A 24,373-nucleotide genomic window follows, 5' to 3' on the forward strand; every position below is an offset into this window, starting at 1 on the left:
AAAGTGCTAGAAAAGAGAGAGTCCATAGTTTCTGTTACATCATCAAGTTGTTCTGAGCTATTGGATATGCTGAGGAACTGAGATAAGTAAGGACGATTACTTACAAAGCAGTCTTTTGTGGTAGAAGTGATGGTTCTACCATATTTGTAACAAGGAGTTGGCTTTGCAGCTTTAGCTATATGGAATATACACAAAACTAGATAATGATCTGAGATATCATCGCCCTGCTGCAAAATTTCAGCGCCACTGACATCAATTCCATGCAACAGTATTAAATCTAGAGTATGATTTCTACAATGAGTAGGTCCTGACACGTGCTGTTTAAATTGTTCTCTGATATCTACATATTAGGTATGTGGCTTAGGTAAGGGCAAAAGATCTCCAGAAACGGTTTTACATGTCCATTTAAAACCCTAGGATTTGACCCTAGAATGCAATGGTCTGTTATTACCTTATTTGGAAGGGCCATGAATAATAATATTGAGCTCTGCTCAGATTGGCTGTTTCACAGTGCAGCTCATTTCAGCAGCTCCCCAGCAGGAAGAAAATGTAGGGAAAATAAATATTTCAGTACTTTCTCACACAGTTATATCGTTGGGTAATTATACTGTAAATAAAATGCGGGCATCAGGGAGCCGCTATTAATATGCATAGCATTGAAACGGCTTTCGAATGCATGATCGCTTTTTAGTTTCACTTTCACTTTCGAGATTCGTGATGGCACATACTCTGTTTATACTGTGGAGCAGCAGTACTTACCACACATGTTACAAGATCAGATGTTTGTCAGTGGTGCTCAGGATCTAATCATTCGCCATCATCCTCAGTCATCTCTCCTTACGCTGTGTATGTGGTAAGTGAAATCTTATGTACTGTAATGTTTAGGCTACTGCTAGCAAGAAGCTAACCATGTCCCTTTAGTGGCTGGCGTTATTTATTTAGAACGCGTTATTTGCTTTCCGTGCCTTTCTGAATACTTCACTTTCCCTGCACAGCCTGGAACATATGTTGTGCAAATGTTGGGGGCGTACGTATTAGTGATCCCAACTGTAATGTAACATAATCGGTGTTATGTTCTGATTCGCCTATTTTTCAGTGGCCTTTTGCATTCACGAGATTTGCATAAGGAGGAAACAATGGTGTTTGAGGCTCACGGTATGTCATTTCCATGTACAGAACTGTTATTAATGGTAAGGCAATATTTGTGAACACAACTTTGCATGTCAGACAATAAATCCCCAAAAACTGTGCATGGGGGCTTGCTTTGATGTTGCCACCCCTCATAGACCCCATGCCACCCTAAAAATTATTTTCTAGATCTGCCCCTGATCCTCGCTGGTTTTTCCCTCGTGCTGGCCAGTGGTGTAATGTTATGAAGTAATAATACTTTGTTTTGGTACTTAAGTATTTTTGAGAGTATCTGTACTTTACTCAAGTTTTCATATTTCAGCCAACTTTTACTTTTACTCTACTACATTTCATAATTAAAATGTATACTTTTATGTATCATAATTAAAATGTATGTATCACTTAGGCTACATTGATCGGCTGGGTAAAAAGTGATAGTGACAAGCGCTGCATTCTACCCAAAGCTAAACTGGAGCTAAAAAGTTTATCAACTCTCAGCTACTAAAAAACAAACAAACAAACAGGGCAAACAAACTTGTAAAATATTATAAGGGCAGTGCATCAAAATTCAGTGCCATCAGTTTGCCAAAAAGAATAGTGAACGTTTTACGCAACATTTAAATGTGGTAGGGAGCAGGTGTAAAGTTCTTTCGTACCAACTAACGTTTTGAAAATACGAACATTTTCATGAATTTGAAAGTTTACGTCAGAACGGCTTTACGAACGATTTACACAAAAAATTGTTCTGCTCGTGTTTCATGAATGAGGCCCATTGTGTTTATAATGAGAGGATTCACAAGTGCACAATGCTCAGCACTGGACAAAATCCACTGGAATTGGATTCTCTTGGTGAGTGGAATCTAACTTTAATGCCTCTGATTGGCCATTGTATTCATGACATTAAACAGATATGTCTGTGATTGGTTACATTACTCAAGGCAAAACACGCTCGAAATAGGAAACTTTGACACTCTCCAGAGCGCAAACACAAATGTGTACTACTCTTTTGCCAAATCTATTTCACCAATGTTATTATTGCAGCTTCAACTGAAGCTGCTTACCTCTATCACTTCCATAAAACCAGGCCTGCAGGAAGGATTGCTTGCATGTGAAAATTCTGCCTGAAATTGTGTTATACAGCAGAAATCATAGTCTGAGCATAAAAAAAACTGTTGTTGTCGATCGCTGCATCGGAGGGCGAGCCCTCTCTCTCCAGGGATGACGACTCAGCTGCGTTGCCCCCTTCGGGTGTGGTAGCGTTGTCCAAGCCAGACCCAGAGATGATGGCTATGCTTTCCCAGGCCGCTGAGAATGTCGGGATTGTGTGGAATACCTCACCACGTCCCAATCCTTCGAGGCTGGATGTATGGTTTCTTGGTGGGGGTCGCGCTGGTTCTCAGCACGCCCCTCCGGTGCCATTCTTTCTGGAAGTTCATGAGGAGCTTACAAGATCGTGGAAGGCAGCTTTCACTGCCCGAAACAAATCTTGTGGCTCCTCCACCCTCACCACCCCCTGTGGCCATGCAACTATGTCCAACAGCCACTACCACCCTGCGGGGTGACCTGTGTCTCCCCTCACGGGCCTGTAAGTATTCGTCAGGTCTAACTGGCAGTGCTTATAGAGCCTGTGGGGAGGCAGCTTCTGCCCTCCACGCCATGGCGTTACTGCAGGTCCACCAGGCCAAAGCCCTGAAAGACCTGCATGAGGGTGATCATGACTTGGCGGTTCTACATGAGCTGCGTGCTGCGACGGACCTCGCGCTTCAAGGCAAGACCATCTCTGGGTCATGCGATGTCTACGCTAGTGGTCCAGGAGCGCCATCTCTGGCTGTGTCTCGCTGACATGAAGGAACAGGAGAAGGTACAGTTCCTGAATGCTCCCGTGTCACAGACCGGCCTCTTCGGCGACGCTGTCGAGAGCTTTGCCCAGCAGTTCTCGGCAGCACAGAAGCACTGAGGCGATCAAACACATCATGCACCAGAGGAAACCTGCTGCTTCCACCCCAGCTGCAGCCCCTCAGCCTGATGTCGCCGTGGGCGCCCCCATGCGGCCAGCCGCAGCAGCCTTCCACCAGGCAGCGTCGTGGAGCCGGTCGCAGGCAGGACACTCAGCCCGTCCAGTCCCCCACCAAACCTGGCGGCAAGTGCAAGAGGCCCTGAGACGGGCGTCCCAGAGATGGAGGAGACTGCTCGTTGGGAGATGGTGACCGCACAACTCCCTCCCCTGGAGGAGGGCCGGGTGGAGAATATTTTGTTCCATTCTGTTTTTGATAAATAAAAGAGCGATTTCCTCTATCTCTGGGTCTCAAGAGGAGGAGAGTGGTGAACCATGCATCATGGGATCACTTTCCTCCTCTCTCGCCAGGCAGCGGGAGGTTGCCCAAGAGCACCCCTCCTGCCCATTCGTGGAACCAGGTAAGGGCTGTAGCACTCAAGTCCCCGCTTCAAGTCGTCAAACGCCAGGCTGTCACAAGCCTCAAGCCGGGTTCCTGTGTTTCCTCCCACACAAGGAGGAATCAGGTGAGTGTTGCACTACACACCCAGACCCCGCCCCCTTCCGTCACAGGCCCCAGGGCGGGTCCCTGTGTTCCACCTTGCTGACACTCCTCGGGTACGTCGGTTGCCCGCTGGTCCCGCTGACACGGTCTCTCGGAGCTCCCCAGTCTGTCTCGGTGGCTCCTCCGAACCATCAGACTTGGCTACGCGATTCAGTTCGCCTGGGGTCCCCCCAAGTTCAGGGGCATGCGGTTCACTTCGGTCAAGGCCGTCGATGCCCCTGTCTTGCGTGCGGAAATCGCAGTCCTGCTGGCGAAGGATGCGATAGAGCCGGTCCCTCAAGCCGATATGAGGTCGGGGTATTGCAGCCCATACTTCATTGTGCCCAAGAAAAGCGGTGGGTTACGACCGATCTTGGATCAGCGAGTTTTGAACCGTGCACTTCACAAGATTCTATTCAAGATGTTGACGCAGAAATGCATTTTCGGGTGCATCCGTCCCCTAGATTGGTTTGCAGCGATCGACCTGAAGGATGCGTACTTTCATGTCTCGATTCTCCCGTGACACAGGCCATTCCTGTGGTTCGCGTTCGAGGGTCGGGCATATCAGTACAAGGTCTTGCCCTTCGGACTGTCCCTTTCGCCTTGCGTCTTCACCAAAGTCGCAGAGGCGGCCCTTGATCCCCTGAGAGAACGGGGTGTGCGCATCCTCAACTATCTCGACGACTGGCTCATACTTGCACAGTCTCGAGAGTAGTTGCGTGCACACAGGGACCTGGTGCTCAGGCACCTCAGCCAGTTGGGCCTTCGGGTCAATTGGGAAAAGTGCAAACTCGTGCCAACGCAGAGGATCTCTTTTTTCGACATGGAGTTGGATTCGGTCAACCAGACAGCACGCCTCACCCAGGAACGTGCTCAGTCGGTGCTGAACTGCCTCAAGACTTTATCAGGCAGGACGGTGGTCCCACTGAAACTTTTTCAGAGGCTCCTGGGGCATATGGCTGCAGCTGTGGCCATAGTTCCGCTCGGTCTGCTCAATATGAGACCGCTTCAGCACTGGCTCCATGGCCGAATCCCGAGGTGGGCGTGGAAACGCGGTACTCACCGGGTTCAGATTACACCAGCCTGCCGCAAAACCTTCAGCCTGTGGTCAGATCCCTCGTTCCTTCAGGGCAGGAGCGCCCCTGGAGCAGGTATCCAGGCATGCTGGGGTATTCACAGATGCCTCGGCCACCGGCCGGGGAGCCACGTACAACGGGCACGCAATGTCAGGAATATGGACGGGTCCCCAACTGCATTGGCATATCAATTGCCTCGAGCTGCTGGCAGTACGCCTTGCCTTGAGCCGCCTCAGAGGGCACATTCAGGGCAAGGACGTTCTGGTACGTATGGACAACACTGTGACCGTTGCGTATGTCAACCGGCAAGGTGGTTTACGACAGCAGAAGAGGAAGGCTGTCTCCAAGCAGAGGATGGCCCACTGGATAGTGGATGCCATCACCTTGGCCTATGAAGCACAAGGTGTGCCCTGCCCGCTCAGGTTGCGTGCTCACTCCACTAGGGGTGTCGCATCATCCTGGGCGCTGGCTCGTGGTACCTCGCTAGCAGACATCTGTAGAGCTGCGGGTTGGGTGACTCCCAACACGTTCGCTAGGTTTTATAGCCTACGTGTCGAACCGGTTTCCTCCTGTGTTCTCACCTAAAACGGGTAGTGGCACTGAGAGGCCCGGCTCAGAGTCGGCTTACGGCGTCCTTACACCTAACTCTCCAGAGAGTTCCTTAACCAGGCAAACCCTGTAGAGTCCTCCAGCACTCCGGTGTCCAGACGTGGCGGAACGTCCGGTGCCAGGCCTTTAGCCAATGAATTCTTGAAATCTGGGGTGAGGCTAGTGCCCATATGTGTATTCCACGGTATGCTTATTAGAGTCGTGTTTCCCCTGGCAGACCACGTTCTGCCATCTCTAATGATGCAACCCAAGCCATCTCAGAGACTTCCATGTGCTATAGGGCCCTCGGGGTTACTTCACATGTCTAAATGTCACTTAATCCCCTCTGGGAGTAGGTGACTCCACAGTGTGCCTCTTCCAAGCGGAAGGGCACGCTTCCCAGTGTTATCCAAGTCCTACTGTTGGGTTGCTCAAGGAACAACAGTAGTTGACCTTCTCTGTGTAGAGCCCGGTCCTATCGTCTGCCTTATAGGAAGGATCAGGAGGCCTACACAGGGCACTGGAAGGGGCAGCTACTGTGGCGTTTTGGTAGGGATCCCAATTTCGTTGGTCATCCGATGTGACTCGGAGTGACCGACTGAATGGGAACGTCTCGGTTACGTATGTAACCCTCGTCCCTGAAGGAGGGAACGGAGACGTCATGTCCCGTCGCCACAGTCGCTGTACCACCGCTGAGCTGCCGGGTCACTGGCTAGGCTCCTCAGCGAAAGCATGAATTAATGCGGTGCACCTGCTGCCTCTTATGCTCAAGCTGTGATCAGTGGCAGCTGGATACAATGATCACATGCCAATGTCCATTGGCTCGTTTAGTTACACTGGAAAGGATTGGTCTCCCAATTTCGTCGGTCATCCGACGTGATGTCTCCGTTCCTTACTTCAGGGAACGAAGGTTACATATGTAACTGAGACGTTTTTTATAGAAAAAGAATAGAGCAAGCTAGTGAAAACAAATTGATAAAACAACAAAAATATTACAAAAGCTAGTGTTAGGTTGTTTTTGTTTGTTTTTTTGCTGTTGCTGCAACCACACTTTACTTGTGGGATGGTACTCCGCAGGTGATGAGCAGTACCTGGTTTCCATCAAACATGATGTTTGAAATTGAGGTTCATCAGACCAGAGAATCTTGTTTCTCACAATCGCAGGGTCCTTTAGGTGCTTTTTTGCAAATTCCAAGTGCCTTTTCATGTGTCTTCACTGAGGAGAGGATTTAGTTTGGCCACACGGCCATAAAGCCCAGATCAGTGGAGTGTTGCAGTGATGTGTTTCCTTCTGTAGGTTTCCCCCATCTGCATATGATCATGGAGCTCAAATAGAATGACCATCTTCTTGGTCACCAGTCCAGTTTTTTTTTTTATATAAATTTGCAAAGGTTAAAAAACATAAAAAAAATTTTGTTGTTGTTTGTTTTTTTGCCCTTATATTGTATGGAGTGTAGAATGATGTGGAAAAAAAATGTAATTTAAAGCAGTTTAACAAATAACAAAATGTGAAATAAGTAGGGCTGGGTATCGAGTTCGATACTTTTTAGGCACCGACCGAATTGCCTCGATACCACCGAGTATCGAAAAATGTCTTGTCGTTCGGTACAAAATTTCGATACCTAAGGGGTTAATCTCATTAACGTCAGTGAGCCAATAAACCTGCAGCACTAGATGTGTTTGACTAGAAGTGACGCGGTGCTGATTGATCAGTGTTTGACATCCGCGAGAGGAATTCGAAAGCGTACGGAGCAGTCTGCTCTCTATATCGCGCAGTTTCGCTTACTTGACACAGACTGAAGCTCGCGTGACATTTCATCGTCTGCCGTCTCACTAAATGAGGACATAAACACATGAACAACAGCTCTAGGACTGCTCTGAGAGTCACTTCATGAGCATTTTACCATTTGATTTGAGTAAAACTTGCGTCATATCATATACACACAGAACTGTAAAGATATTCCTGGAAACCCGTCAAAATAAAGGTTTGGTTTAACTTGGAAGACACTGCGGCAGAAATATATTAATATTGTTCAGCAGAGTGTACATACTGCTAACTACTAGGCTACTATTAAAATTCTTTATTTTTTTAATTAATGACCACACAACATTTGTTCCATGTTTTAATTTTAATAGTAAAATTTTGTTTGCCAAAATAAATAAAGTTTTATTTTCAATAATTTAAAAGAAAAATGAAATTAATGTTTTATGCCTTCATTTGAAAACCAAATACAGAACACAGAATTTCTGAGGAAAAAGAAAACATTTCATAAGGCTGTTTTAAGAATAAATTTGACATACTACAACATTGTTACGGTTTCCCCAGGCAGACAGATAAGACGAGGCAGGCAGGCAGGAATATCTCAAAACAATAAGCTTTTTAATAATATTGAACTCGAAAAACGTAACATAACCAATAGCAGACAAACTCAACTGGGGAGAACTCAGGCTTATAAAGGCAGGTAATAATCATACGAAAACAGAAACAGGTGAGGGGCTAATTAACTAATCAGGGAAACTGGGTCAACAGAAGCCATGGATAAACACAACTAAAACAGAGCAGAATGTTACAGTTCGCCCCCTCCTGGAACGGCGCGTCCTCGCGCAGAAAAATATAAACCAACAGAGGAGGGAGGGTGGGGGTTCAGGAGGCGGGCATGGAGTAGGAGGAAGCCGGGCAATGGAAAATGGGTAAAAACAAAAACAGTCCAAAAAATTAGTCCAAGGGGGAGTGGAGGGTGGGAGGAGCCAGGGAGGAGCCCGGAGCAGGAGTAGCCAGATGGCAGTCCAGAGGCCAGCCAGGATGGCGGCCCACGGCGGAGTCGATGGCGGGAGGAGCCATGGTGGTAATGGGACTACCGACACCATGGGGCCGACTGCCGGAGATGACGCCGGTGGAGAAGGAGCCCAGGATGGAGCAGAGCAGCCGCAGAGCCAGGGTGACACTGATGGGCCGGAGGGCCACGGTGGAGCCGGCAGCTCAGGCGAGTGAGGCGGAGGCGGGGATCCCGAGTGACGCGGTGGAGCCGGAGCGACAGAGGACAACGGTGGAGCCGGAGGGAGGGAGGAACCCGACGGAGCCAGAGGAATGGAGGGACGAAGCGGAGCTGGAGGAGTAGAATTCCGTGGAGTAGGCAGGGGGACGACTGACCAAGGCGGAGCCGGAGGGACGAGGGAGCCCGGCGGAGCTGGTGGAGTGAGGGGCCACGGTGGAGATGAGGGAGCCACGAGCCAAGGTGGAGCCGATGGATCGGAGGGCCGAGGTGGAGTCCGGGTCTCGCAGGCTGGAGGCGAAGACTGGGGATCCTCCAACCCCAAGGTGGCAGATTGCAGGGAGACCCGAAGCTCAACCGATCCACCGGGCATGGCGTGCTGAGGGTGAGCTGAGGGGTCTTCCTGATGTGGCTGAGGAGGGACTGATGGGCTGGCTGACTGGTATCGAGGAGGCGGGAGAGGGAGGCTGGGAGGGAACACGGGAGGATTCGAGCTGGACGGAACCAGCGGAGACACAGGAGATTCCAGGCTGGACGGAACCAGCGGAGGCACAGATTCAGGGCTGGACGGAACCAGCGGAGACACATGAGATACCGGGCTGGGTAATGCCTCCCCAAACCAGTCAATCAGATCTTCTTCGAATAGGCCCAACAGTTCCTCCAAATAGCTTCCAGAAGCCAGCGGTTGCTTACCCTCAGTGGTGGATGTGTGGGCTGGGGATTTATCCATTCCCTCGATCTCCACTAAGACTCCCACGACGCACGATGTTGCCGGCTCATGCACCTGGTCAGTCGCGTCGAGTTCGGTTTCCGGGGCGATGAGTGGCTCTGTCACTCTCCGTGGTGACGGCTCTATCCACGCGACCGGCTCGGGCTCTGCGACTGCGGTGGGCTCTGGCGAACTCTCCGTGCAGCGAGAAGGTGAGGGCTGGCTGGGCTCTGGATCGGGAGTGGGGCTGGAGCTGTCCTCAGCAGGGTCACCGAAGATAAACAGTCCATTACACTCCAGCACCCACTCCACGCAAGCGGCGAAATTCTCCCTGGGACCGTTCGCTGGTAGGCGCGCCTTACACTGCTCGCTCAGGTTGGAGATGTAGAACACACAGAGCGAGCGGTCTTTGAAGTGTGTAAGGCGCGCCAGGTTGACGAAGTCCATGGTGTGTTCCACCAGCGAACGGTCCTTCTGCTCCAGGCAAAGGAGTAAGAAGGCGGGATCCATACTAGGAGGGAGAGAGGGGAAAAAAAACAAATGAGCAAAAAGAATAACGCCGCTGAAAAAAAAAAAAAAACTGTTTCGGTCTGCTATTCTGTTACGGTTTCCCCAGGCAGACAGATAAGACGAGGCAGGCAGGCAGGAATATCTCAAAACAATGAGCTTTTTAATAATATTGAACTCGAAAAACGTAACATAACCAATAGCAGACAAACTCAACTGGGGAGAACTCAGGCTTATAAAGGCAGGTAATAATCATACGAAAACAGAAACAGGTGAGGGGCTAATTAACTAATCAGGGAAACTGGGTCAACAGAAGCCATGGAAAAACACAACTAAAACAGAGCAGAATGTTACAAACATAGAATTTAATAACAATAAAACATATTGTGAAAGAAAATAAAACATCCACTTATGAAAGTGAATAAAGATTTTAAATTTCTTGAAGTCTTTAACAACCTAGAATAAATGAATAGAAATGATGATTCTGTCTGAGCTATGCGTTTTAAAACGAGCACGCACTAGTGTAAACTGAAAACTATTTGAGCTTTATTAAAATTATTTGTACTGATTTATTGTGTTGGGTATATTTTGTTCCTTTGTGCAGTGGCTCAGGAGATGAGTCTTTGAGTCTGTATACATGTCAACAAGCTGAAAAAAATAAAACCAAAGTTTTTTGAGATAATGTAATCTTGTTAAAACTGTTTTCATAAAATTGGTATCGAAAAAAGTATCGTTCAGGAACCGGTATCGAACTCAAGGTATCGATATCGAACATTTTTGAACGATACCCAGCCCTAGAAATAAGTGAAGGGGTCGGAATACTTTCACAAGGCACTGTATTTTAAAATTCAACTTATTCCTGTCTTGGCAAAGCTCAATTTTCAGCATGATTACTCCAGTCTACATGATCCTTCAGAAATCATTCTATTATGCTGATTTGCTGCTTTGTTTATGAATTATATTAAATATATTATTATTATTATTATATTTGAGTTTATGAAAATTTCTGAAAGTGAAGGTGACATGACATGGCCAAGTATGGTAATTACCTGTACTTAGAATTTGTACTCTACATTTCACCCATTCAGGTGCGCACACACACAGCAGTGAGTATTGGACTTATGCACACATACACCATGAACACACACCCTGAGCAGTGGGCAGTCATTTTGCTTTTGCCTTTGGGTTACAAGTCCAACTGTCTAACCATTATACATCGACTGCTTATTATTACTATTATCCTCATCATCAATGTTGAAAACAGTTGTGTACAATTTTTTCATGATTCTTTGAATACAAAAAACAGCATTTATCTGAAATAAAAAAGCTTTTGTAACATTATAAATGTCTAAATGATCTCTACTGTTTAAAATTAGTGCACTACATTAGTGTTACTAAAGATGTCTGAATAAACACAAAACTCACCATCGTTGTCATCTGTGTTAATCTGTGTCACCTGTGTGTAAATCTGCATATTTTTCTGTTTTCAGCATTCCTTACTACTCTAATGATTGGTTCAGATGATGATGTATGGATTGGATTTAATGATGTCAATTGGGATATGAGATTTTTGTGGACTGATGGTAAAGGTGTTACCTACATAAACTGGGCCAAGGGTCACCCTTCAGTACATCCAGATGGGGCTTCAAGGATGTATGGCCACTTTGATTCAAAGGCAAGTATTCACACCATATTGCTGACAAATGCTATTCAGTGACTATAAAGATTACCACAAACATCAGCTTCTCTTTTGAGATGAGATGTTTATGCTAAACTTATAAAATATTTACTGTTCACACCTACATTAAAGTTTCCAAGTAAAAATAGATAATGGATGGAAGTTTATTGTAAACTAAAACTCATTACATCATTCTCATTTTGTTAGATAACTGTGGTTGTTGAAACCACATATGTAAATTTTACTCCTCCTAAAATGTTAAAATAATATATGTGTCAGAGCGTGTTATAGGCTATATGACGTTATAATCAGATATGACAGCGCTAATGCAACACGCCTCACTGTGGATGAGTAGCTGAGCATTTCAAGCCGACACACAAACTGCTGCAAAAGAAACCGAAAGTAAGTCGCAGATGCTCAACACACAATCATCTTCATTAAAAGCAGTGAGACTAACTTATCTTTCCTGTGCTGATGCCACACTCTCTCCTATTGTGGTCTTTGATCTTAAAATTAGCTGATAATGAATAAAATGCAGCCGTTATCTGTTGCTTTCGTGAACTCTGTTAAATTTGCATAGGCTATAACATGGGAATTAAAGATCGGATTTACAGTATATCTGCTTCACGAAGACACATTAATGTGGCCAAGTGTAAATCAGAATCAGAATGATATTTATTGCCAGGTATGTTTACACATACAAGGAATTTGTTTTCATGACAGAAGCTTCCACAGTGCAACAGAATGACAGTGACAGAACAAAAAACACAGATAAAAGAAAGAATAATTAAAAAATAGAAAAAGTAAATAAGGAATAAAAATATATAAAAATTGACAATTGTATGTACAGGTATATAACAATAGACAGTTGTAGGTACAGGCATATTATGTGCAAAATGAAATGTAGACTAAGAATGTGTGTTAGATAAATAAGTGTATAAATAGTGTGTCTTCCATAGTTATTGTCAGGTGTTTATGAGATGGATTGCCTGAGGGAAGAAACTGTTCCTGTGCCTGGCTGTTCTGGTGCTCAGAGCTCTGTAGCGTCAACCAGACGGCAACAGTTCAAAGAGGGACTGTGCTGGATGTGAAGGGTCCAGCGTGATTTTACCAGCCCTTTTGCTCACTCTACATGAGTACAGTTCTTGGAGAGTGGGGAGGGTTGTACCAATGATTCGCTCAGCTGTCCGGACTACCCTCTGTAGTCTTCTGAGGTCAGATTTGGTAGCTGAGCTGAACCAGACAGTTATCGAAGTGCAGAGGACAGATTCAGTGATGGCAGAGTAGAACTGTTTCAGCAGCTCCTGTGGCAGGTTGAACTTCCTCAGCTAGCGAAGGAAGTACAACCTCTGCTGGGCCTTTTTAACAATGGAGTCTATGTGAATGTTCCACTTCAGGTCCTGGGAGATGGTGGTGCCCAGGAACCTGAATGACTCCACTGTTGTTACATTGCTGTTCATGGTGGTGAGAGTTTCTCCTGAAGTCCACGATCATCTCCACAGTTTTGAACGTGTTGAGCTCCAGGTTGTTAAGACTGCACCAGACAGACGACTCCTTAACCTCCTGTCTGTAAGCAGACTCGTCACCATCCTGAATGAGGCCGATAATTGTGGTGTTGTCTGCAAACTTCAGGAGCTTGACAGAGGGGTCTTTAGATGTGCAGTCATTGGTGTACAGGGAGAAGAGCAGTGGGGAGAGAACGCAGCTCCAGTGCTGATCGTACGAGTGCTGGATGTGTAACATTGGAAATGTTATATGTTAAATGGAAATGTTATAACAAATCAGATAGATATCCTTTCAGAGAAAATGCACAAAGTGACCAGGTGTAAACAGGCCCTGTGTCTCATTTAACGGTCTTACGCATTGAAACAACACTGCCTATGAAGAAATCTAAATCTTATGTGTAATATTTCTTTGTAAACTGAGTATGGAAAATCAGTCAACATTGATTTACTTGTAGATACTGGGTCGACCGTATCCATCCTCCCATCTGTACAGCCAGCACTGCAGATTTACCTTATGCCGTTTGATGACATTTGATGACATATATGAAATGTTCTTTTGATGACGTTTTCTTTTGAAAAATAATGGCAAATGCCTTTGAAATAAAAAGCATGTTGAACTGCACTTTTTCAGTTTTTGAAACTGAAAAAAAAGAAATATTAATAATGCATTGCATTAACATTGTTTGCATTTTAATGCCTTTTATTTTCAGGGCTTGCATTTGTAGAGGCTGAAATTCAACATAGTTGTTTATTTAAGCTGTGATTATTTCAATTCAAAACATTTCACACACATTTTCACAATTAAAAATTCAATAATTCATCTTCCAAAGTTTACCTCAATCTGTTTAAGAATACAATGTCTATTTTATTTCACTTTACAAATTTGCTTCAACAAATTCAGTGGATCAGATTCTGCAGAAAATTTAGCATTGCACATTCAGTACCGATGCATGATCTTCATCTCAGTGTCACCATATCCAGGCTTCATTCTATTTTGTATTTTAAGGAGGTTAAGGAGAACTGAGGAGAGGAGAACAGTCAAACTGTGGCCAGTTTCACTGAGCTGTACATAAAGTAAATGTGCATTTAGATTTGCCACCAGTCCAACAGAAATTGCAGTGAGAGGTGCACTCTTGCTAGAATCTAAGGGTGTACTCACAATAGACATTTTTAACCGTGCCCAAGCACGTTTGACCCCCCCAGAGCCTGGTTCGTTTGACTAGTGTGATCGCTCCGTACTGCGCTCGGGTTATGTTCGTTTATCCGTCTCTGGCTTGCTTGGAAGAGGTGGGCCAGAGCATGGTTCATTTGGGCTCAGAACAACTACTGTTTTGTGTGTGCTACTGTCATCATTACGACCGCAAATATATTATATTGGCTTGCCAATGTACTACTACTACTATGCTACTCTTTTCAATTAATTTAATTAAATCAAGTATATTTAGGTTTATAACAGGTCTTTATCTCACCTTGTTGATGAACAGGAATTGTAGTTTGTGAGGAAAGCTGCAAATTCTTTCATTAACATCAGCTGCCTCCATAATAATTGTCTGATGCATACAAGTGAAAAACGCTGCACCTCATAAATGATAAATTAGGCAGAATATTAGAGAAAGCGTTTTTATCCGCTATCTCGTACTGTCAGTCCTCTGTCGTGTGTGTCATATGTTCCTGCCTCTTGTGTCCATATTTGGTTCGTTTCCTGTCCTTGTTATATGTAATCATTAGTTAATTATTGTCCAGCTGTGTTTGTCTCGTTATCTATGATTTACCTGTGTATTTACAGTCCTGTCTGTTCAGTTTGATTTCGTCTGGTCTACTCGTTACTCCCCGGTGTTCCTGTCTGTGTCTGTGTCTGTGTCTGCCTTGTCATGTCTTGATGTCTTCATTAAAGGCATATATTTGAGTTTACATCCGTCTACGTGTTCCGGTTTCCTCCTCGTGTGTGCACCGTGACACGTACATGACGTAAGCGTGGAGGGGTAGCCTATATGCGGTCAGTCTTTTTGTTGATGGTTTCATTTTTGTTGCAAACTTTCGCATTCATGCAGCTGCTTTTGTCCTAGAGACATCATAATAGATGACTACAAACCAGTGCTTAATTTCTAAATTTCGATGTCCCGGAACAAAGCGGGGTGATGGATGGATCCGGCATGTGATTAGATGAGGGAGAGGTAACGGAGCATTCAGCTGATCACATTGGTGGGCCAGCTTAAGTGATTAACGGAGTGCATCAGTTGCTTTTATTAGGGGTCGTACATGAAAACCCTGAAAAAGCCAGTACATTTGGAAACAGCAATTTCCAAGCCTGGGGAAAAAAACTAAAAACTAAAAAAAATAATGGAATTGTATTTCACAAATCTCTGAAATAGAGTTATAATTAATCATGTTCAGAATTTTGTGGGGGATTGTGTATAGGGGCAGAGGCGGTTTCAAGGCTGAATGCTCAGTCACATCCAAAGCCGCCTATAGCGAGTATCATAAAGTTATTTTTCATAGTTTGTTGTTGAGCTTAAGTGGCCAAATACACACAAAATTATGCAAAAATGGCCGTCCTGGCGAGTATCCAGTTTTTTTCTTAAGTATATGTTAACAGTTGAGAAAGAAAACGCATGTGTATAGGCTACACAGAGGTCTGTGCGACGGACATGTGCGGATACATGGGAAAGTGTGGAGTGAATGCATCATCTGTGTCAGAATTTTATGATTGGCCCGGAGTAGATGTCTTACGTCAGCGCATTCTGAACTCGTACGTGCTCATACCGGTAATTTTCCTTTTGCTTTCACACACAGCAGAATTCCGGGAATTTACTGGTAATGTTACAACTTCTCATACCGGTAAATTGCCGGAACGAATACCGATATTTTTTGAAAAGGTCCTGTTCACACATGATCTCTTTACAGCAATTTACCGGTAATTTTCTGGAAAAGTCCGTATGTGTGAGGGCTTATTGTTCATAATTGACCTGCACAAATAGAAATTTTAACATCTGGTAAATCTGATAAAGACAAATTCATTCTAATAAAATAAAAATATTTATTTACAGTCAGGTCCATAAATATTGGGACATCGACACAATTCTAACATTTTTGGCTCTATACACCACCACAATGGATTTCAAATGAAACGAACAAGATGTGCTTTAACTGCAGACTGTCAGCTTTAATTTGAGGGTATTTACATCCAAATCAGGTGAACGGTGTAGGAATTACAACAGTTTGTATATGTGCCTCCCACTTGTTAAGGGACCAAAAGTAACGGGACAGAATAATAATCATTAATCAAACTTTCACTTTTTAATACTTGGTTGCAAATCCTTTGCAGTCAATTACAGCCTGAAGTCTGGAACGCATAGACATCACCAGACGCTGGGTTTCATCCCTGGTGATGCTCTGCCAGGCCTCTACTGCAACCGTCTTCAGTTCCTGCTTGTTCAGTGAAAGCGAGTTCTCAGGTTCTAGTGTGGTGTTATCTCAAAATGCGTTATCTGCCCGTAGTTACAATGCAGAGGAGATAAAAATGTTCCTTAAGTTAACAAAAACAAGATTATCATTGTTGATAATATTTCTTTAATTCGTGATGCGTTGGAAGTGTCCAAATTACTTAATTTAGATTTTGGACTGATCACATTGGATCAAGAGAAACCGTTTGATAGAGTTGAACACTTTAACTTGTGGAAAACTCTAGAAGCTTTTGGTTTTAAACAAGATTTTATTAAGTTGGTCCAAGTACTCTATAATGAGGTTGAAAGTGTATTAAAAATAAATGGTGGTTTATGTGCTCCATTCCAGGTTTAAAGGGGTGTAAGGCAAGGTTGCGCATTATCTGGAATGCTGTTCCCATTGGCCATTGAGCCTTTATTATAACAAATAAGAGGGAAAATGAATGGTTTACATTTGCCAAACTGTACAAGTACAACAAATATATGTCTATCAGCTTACGCTGACGATATAATAGTTTTTGTCAGTGGACAAAAAGATGTACAAAGTTTATTTAATGTAATCAATGATTTTACTTTGTTATCTTCAGCAAAGGTGAATTGGAAGAAATGTGAGACACTTCTGGTTGGTAAATGCAATAATGGTAAACCAATACTTCCTGAAGGTTTGGTCTGGGGAAAATCTGGTTTAAAATATTTAGGAGTTTTTTTAGGTGATGACATGACTCAACGGAAGAATTGGGAAGGAGTTGTTGAAAAAATTAAAGGACGCTTAGAGAAATGGAAATGGCTGCTTTCTAGGATGTCATACAGAGGTGTTGTTATTAATAACCTGTTCGCTTCTTCATTGTGGTATAAGTTGGCGTGTATTGATCCTCCCCCTCAATTATTGGGAAAAATACAAGCGATTCTTGTGGACTTCTTTTGGGACAGATTACACTGGGTTCAACAGAGCATTCTGTATCTACCAAAAGAAGGATGACAAGGACTGTATTTACAAAGCAGAATGGCTGCATTTCGGTTACAATTCTTACAGAGACTTTTAGATGGTGCGGTGAATGTCAGCTGGAGGGCAGTTGCGCACATCATTTTGCAGAGTTATGGAGGTTTTGGGCTAGACAAACATCTTTTTTTTATTAAATCCTTTAAAAATGGACTTGTCTGTTTTTCCATGTTTTTATGGGAGTCTTTTTAAAGTTTGGAGTCTATTTCATATTCAGAAATCTGAAAATCCGTACTCACTGCACTGGCTTCTAGAGGAACCTCTACTTCTTGACAATAGCAGTTTTTTTCATTGGGGTTCTAAGCTTAAAGAATCAAAGGTGATTATTTTAAGACAATTGCTGGACTTAGCTGGAGAGCACTTGGACAATGTAGAAATGGTGGCTCATTTTTTAGGCACCAGATCGATTCGACTGGTCTCTCTTTTTTTAATGAATTTGAAATCTACTTTTACAGTTGAAGAGAGCCTAATGATAAAATATAATTTTTCTGGAGTATCTGTGCCTGATGAAAAGGATTTTTCCCCTTGTTTAATGCTTTCACCAAAGTTGGATGGATTTAAAGGTTTTTTTTTTTTTTATTGTGTAACTGGTTGGATTTATTATCTACCAAAGGAAAGCTATTGTATAGAGCTTGTGTGATAGCTTTTAACAAGAACCATCTTGCAAAGAAATAAGATACACCATGGAGATTTTTCTTTGGCTTAAATGAAAATGTAAAACTTCCCTCCGTATTCCCTCATCTATTAATTGTATATATAGCGGGACAAGTTATCCCTTCTCAGTGTGAGAAATGCAAGGTGTTGCGTGAGAGCGTGTGAACGGGTTGAAATGCGTGTGTCTCACGGTGAATGTGTGAGACTTGAGAGCCCGGTGGTTGACTGTTTTTTTTTTCTAAGCTTGATTGTGTTTATGGGGTGCAGTCTAATATGTTTTAATGCTTTGTTAAAAAATACAAAACAAAAAAAAACATTATTTTTCACATAATATACCTTTATTCTACACCACTCTGTCCCTTTTCTGATGAACACACTGATGATTTTCTGGTTTTATGAAGCCCCTCCCTCAGAAATACATAATGGGATCAAATTGGTGCATAATTGTGCAGAGCAGGGGGATATGAGGAACAGGATTAGAACATTGATTTGGAAAGTTGTGAATCCATTAGAATCGTTAAAAGACATAATTGTGATTCATATATGAATAGATTTTTTCATGCACCCCTAGTTGTGACTGCATGGCAACAACGCTTCCGCTTCTCTAAAGCAGCACCACATGGCCTCACCCCTTTTGTTGCATCTTCCCAGGAGCGGGGTTTATGTAAATTTCAGGGTTTGTGATGTTACCAACCCGAGAAGTTGCTTGTTGTAGTTCCTATGAGCCATATTTGTAGGCATTAAAGTGCCATAATTTTAAAAGACAATATCTCTGTTTGCATTGAACTTTCAGTGTCATAACTTTGCAGATATTGTTTATGCTCAAACAGCAACATTACACACTAACTAAAGCTAAAAAAGTCAAATCGCAATCAACCACCCCTTTAATAGAGGCCTTGGGAGGCATTTAACTGTGCACAGAATAGACTCATTGATCGCCGAGTACAACTGTAGAAGTGCAGAAATGTAGAAGGGGAAGAAGTGTAGTGGGGAGACCACACATCCTTGGGGGGTGCAAGTCCTGATGGTGCAGGTGTTAAATGTGAATTTCCCAGCCTCACTAGCTGCTACCTGTCTGTCAGGAAGTTGGTGATCCACTGACAGATGGAAGTGGGCATAGAGAGCTGGGTCAGTTTGAACAGGAGGGGGTTTGGAATAATGGTGTTGAAGGCTGAACTTAAGTCTCTAGTTTGTCCAGATGTTGCAGGATGTAGTGCAGTCCCATGTTTGCTGCATCATTTATGGACATGTTTGTTCAATAAGTAAACTGAGGGTGTCTAACAAAGGTCCAGTGATGTCATCCAGGTGGTTCAATACCAGTCTCTCGAATGACTTCATGACCACAGATTTTAAAGCAACAGGTCAATTCAAGTCACCATTTTATATATATATATATATATATATATATATATATATATATATATATATATATATATATATATATATATATATATATATATATATATATATATATATATATATATATATATATATACATATACACACAGTGGGGGAAATAATTAAATCCCCTGCTGATTTTGTAAAAGAAGGGTTTATCATTTTTATGGTAGGTTTATTTTACCTGATAGAGACAGAAAAAAGCAGCATACAAATGTTAAAAAAGATTTACATTTTAGTAAGTCAAATAAGTATTTGATCCCCTACCAAACAGCAGGAATTTTTGCTCCCACAGATTGGTTATGTGCACATGTGGAACACAGATTAGTCCTATCACTTTAAGATACTCCTAATTTCAGCTCATTGTGTGTATAAAAGACACCTGTCCATAGAATCTGTATCTTCTATTCCAACCCCACTACCATGGGCAAAACCAAAGAGCTGTCAAAGGACATCAGGGATAAGAGTCTAGAGCTGCACAAGGCTGGAATGGGCTACAAGACCATCAGCAAGAAGCTTGGTGAGAAGGAAACAACCGTTGGTGTAATTATTCGGAAATGGAAGAAATACAAAATAACCATCAATCGCCCTCGGTCTGGAGCTCCATGCAAGATTTCACCTCATGGGGTAAGGATGATCATGAGAAAGGTGAGGGATCAGCCCAGAACTACACGGAAGGAGCTTGTTAATGATCTCAAGGCAGTTGGGACCACAGTCACCAAGCAAACCATCGGTAACACACTACGACTGAAATCCTGACTACGACTACGACTGAATGGACTGAACTATGATTGAATGGACTGAAATCCTGCAGCGCCCGCAAGGTCCCCCTACTCAAGAAAGCACATGTACAGGCCCTGCCAATGAACATCTAAATGATTCAGAGAAGGCTTGGGAGAATGTGCTGTGGTTAGATGAGACCAAAATTGAGCTATTTTGCATCAACTCGCTGACTATGCTGACTATCACCCCAAGAACACCATCCCTACAGTCAAGCACGGAGGTGGAAACATCATGCTTTGGGGCTGTTTCTCTGCTAAAGGTACAGGATAACTTCACCACATTGAGGGGCCAATGGACGGGGCCATGTACTGTGAAATATTAGATGGGAACCTCCTTCCCTCAGCCAGAACACTGAAGATGGGTCATGGATGGGTCTTCCAGCATGACAATGACCCAAAACATACTGCCAAGGCAACAAAGGAGTGGCTCAAGAAGAAGCACATTAAGGTCATGGAGTGGCCTAGCCAGTCTCCAGACCTTAATCCTATAGAAAAATCTGTGGAGGGAGCTGAAACTTCGAGTGTCCAAGAGACAGCCAAGAAACCTTAATGATTTAGAGAGGATCTGTAAAGAGGAGTGGACCAAAATCCCTCCTGAGATGTGTGCAAACCTGGTGACCAACTACAAGAAACATCCTACCTCTGTGCTTGCCAACAAGGGTTTCAGCACCAAGTACTAAGTCATGTTTTGCTTGGGGATGAAATACTTATTTGACTTACTAAAATGTAAATCTCTTTTTTAACACTTGTATGCTGCTTTTTTTTCTGGATTTTTTGTTTGATATTCATCACTGAATTCAATAATGAAATGCCTTTAACTGAAAATCTTTTTTTTTTAATCTTTTCATTTTATATTATTAACACGCTATTTTCCTTTTTTGATATTGTGCAGTTGGTTTGACAAAATTTACATTGTTAAAAGTGCTATATAAATAAAGGTGACTTGACTTGACTATATATATATATATATATATATATATATATGTATATATATGTGTATATATATATATATATATATATATATGTCAGGCCTGTCAGTTTAATGTGCTAACTTAATTAATTAGTTATGAAAAAATAACGCTATTAAAATGTTTTAATGCAGTTAACGCACTGGCCCCACCCGCAGATCTGTAAGTCATCTTACATTTCATATACATTTCATATATGGAGCGGCATTTAATACACGGAGCCGTAGATGACTGACAAGCTACGCAATATCGCTTTCATTATCGCAGATATTTCGCCTTCGATAATGAACGTGATATTGCCTAGCTTGTCAGTGAACTACGGCTCTGTGTATTAAATGCCGCTCTATTTGAAAGCAGGTGAAAGGGATTTACCGCTAATCAAGGAACCGGCTTTACTGGCGAGATGCGCTTGCATATCGCATTCGATATATCGCCCAGCCCTACGTTGACTGTTGACAAACATGATGCAGGACAACAACTCCATAAATGCAATTATGCCCTAAAATTCAACATATTGGTGCAGAAAAATGTTCCTGTATGAATTGTCTCATATTTATTTAATATGATAAGCAATATTACATGAACAGCATGAGTAAAATCACAGGAGTGCTCTTTTTGTCGATTATAACAAGTGCAAATGTTATTTTATACAACAGTTCAGTAAATAAGAAGTTAATATTGTAGTATATTTTAAACACAATATTGTCTGTTTTTGCTCAGTTTTGCCAACAAAAATATTACCTAAAGCCACAGCAGAACTGTTGTGCATCTCCGAGCAACACAGGAGTGTTTAGTTTCAAAATGAATCTGCATTTTGAACAAATTGGGTGAATCAATGATTCAAAGGCCCATTCATAAAGTGAGCCATTTACAGAATTGCTGAATGAATCAGCCTTTTGAACAAATGGAATGAATGAATGAACGACTCATAAAGGCACTTACCGCCACCTGCTGGCAGTTTTAGTTTCTTATTTTGAGTATTATTGTATTACTTCATTTAAAATTATAAATGAATAAATAAAACAAGGGGATTTTTTTAAAGGGATAGTTCATACACACACACACACACACACACAAAAAAAAAAAAAAAATAATAATTTACTCAAACCTGAATAACTTAAAAATTAACATAAAAAAGGTATTTTGAAGATGGTTGTAAACACAGCTGTTTTGATTACCAGTGACTTTCATTGCATGAACGACGGAAAAAAAAAAGAGATGTTTCTCAAATGATCTTCTTTTATGTTGCATTTATGTTAGGCCGTTTTAGCCTAAACATTTATGTATAATACATTTTATGTTGAATCAAGAAAAATATTTTGTTCTAAAGCGTATCTTTATTATGTCTACTTAATACTTTCTCATTTAAAACAAAAATAGCTTTAAATTATCTTTTGGGGGTATTTCACAGCCAAATGTAATTTGTGATCAATTATATTAATTAATTGACACAAATCAATTATTTTGACTATTGGCTGATACTGACTCAAAGAGTTTGTTGAATCACCTGAATCAACAAGAGCAATGTTTCTTATACTGATTATGTACGCCATTTTATGAATCAACTCAAGGCCTCCTTTCAGGCATTATCTAAGGGTGCATCATTGAAGGATATTTGTATATTAGCAGACTGGACCCCTTCACAAATTTTTATCAGATTTTATAATCTGGATTATCGATTTGACCCCTAGTTCCAAGGTTCTGTCTGCTTAAACAGGTGTCAGTTTTATCTGTCCGTCTGTAGTCATTTCATGGTTTCATAAGCTAGCAGTCACACTGTAGTATGGTACAGTATAGTACCTATACTGATGCAACATTGAGTGAGCCTATGCAGGGGAACATCTTGGTAATGCATGTTGTTTGCCGTACTCCTTTGTCTCCTTCCAATGATAGATTATTTTAAAGCTCTAGTGATGCAGCACCTCAGGGGCCATCGCTAGCAGAACCATCAGCCAACTGATATGAGTTTTATATAGGCTTCAGATCATCATCATGGCTGGAGGTGTCCCCATAGCGCCAGCTATTGATGCAGTGTCTTGTTCCCTATTCACAGTGTTGGGGAAACTAAGTTAAAGTAGTTAAACTACAGTCAAGCTACCCTTTTGGAAAAGTAGTTAGCTACACTACAAGTTACTATCAAAAAGTAGCTAGCTACATTGAAACTACTTTTAATTTTTTTGAACAACGTATATTATAAATAACTGAATAAGTGTCTGAGGAATGTTTTAAGTAAAATATTTAGTGTTTAAAACAATGCAATACAATTATGATTTCTGTTTAATTATGGTTTTATTACACACAACACTCAAATATCTCAGACTGTTACAAAAAGTGTAACCTTTACTTGTCGTTTCTTTGAGAGACATGAACTTGGACAAATAAGGCCATGGGTAATTAACGTTAGTTGTTTCTCCATCCTCCAAATCTGCCGCCACGTCTTGCTCCATCATGGATAATATGGGTGTGTCAACCCACTTCTGTATGTCAGTGAACCGTTAGCCGCAAGATGCGTGATTAAACAACAGGTGGCGGTAATGGCAAAAAATGAGTTTGTAATCTAACAAGAATATCCTTGCATCGCGCTGATTCGCGCAGGCTCGACAAAACGCAATGTAGCTTTTGCTCGCGCTACACCGCTACTTGCTGCAAAAAGTAGTTAGCTACTGGAAAAGCTACACTGTTTAAAAAGCAACTGAGCTACTGCCAAGCTACTGAAAAATGTAGTTAAGTTAGTAGCGTCGCTACTTGTAGTTAACTACTCCCCAACACTGCCTATTCAGGAAACTAGGGTCGCCAACATGATTTACAGGCTATTGAGTACATGAGCACCTCTGCAGGGATGTAAGTTGGTTATCAACCAGAAAATGAGCAGTTAATGGCTGGGGTTCATCCAACTCATTGTTAATATAATTATAGGGTCTTGAATTTAGCACAGCATCTACTTAAATCAAGATGATGGTTAACTCTTCAAAATTTAATGAGGCTTTATCTAGCATTTTCTTAAGGCATGATGCCTTAAGAATGAATGCTCCCAGAGCCTTTTGTATGATAAGTCTTTGAATCTCAGCCACTCAGTTTGCCATAAAGGCCTTCCATTTCTGTGCTGAGCTGCAAATCCATTTCAAGACTATCACTGAGTCTGTCCACATGATAATTTTCTTCAGACTTAAGCCCAAAGTATACTTCACTATACTTTTTTTGTTTGTTTGTTTACAATCAAACGCATAGCCTTTCAAAATATACTCCATTTGATTTTGTGCATTGACAAGGGAGGTTGACACATGCGCTCCTGAAAGCTTCATCCATGTCCAGTGTCTGCTCAGTTTTTCCCCGTAATTTATGACTGATAAAATTTTTGAACTCTTTTGAACTAAAGCTGGGCTATCCCATACCCTCATGTCACAAGT

The 24,373-nt window shown here is 42.3% G+C and overlaps 1 protein-coding gene across 1 annotated transcript in view; it reads left to right on the top strand.

Annotated features, from left to right (window-relative positions):
- Positions 1-24,373, top strand: part of mrc1a (mannose receptor, C type 1a) — a 116,535-nt gene that overhangs the window by 83,292 nt on the left and 8,870 nt on the right. Inside the window, exon 22 of the mRNA XM_079441669.1 lies at positions 11,029-11,213. Coding sequence (XP_079297795.1) covers positions 11,029-11,213 — 185 coding nt within the window. The remainder of the gene's footprint in view (positions 1-11,028; positions 11,214-24,373) is intronic.

Source organism: Barbus barbus (assembly GCF_936440315.1).
Source record: "Barbus barbus genome assembly, chromosome: 2".
NCBI classification, from domain to species: domain Eukaryota; kingdom Metazoa; phylum Chordata; class Actinopteri; order Cypriniformes; family Cyprinidae; genus Barbus; species Barbus barbus.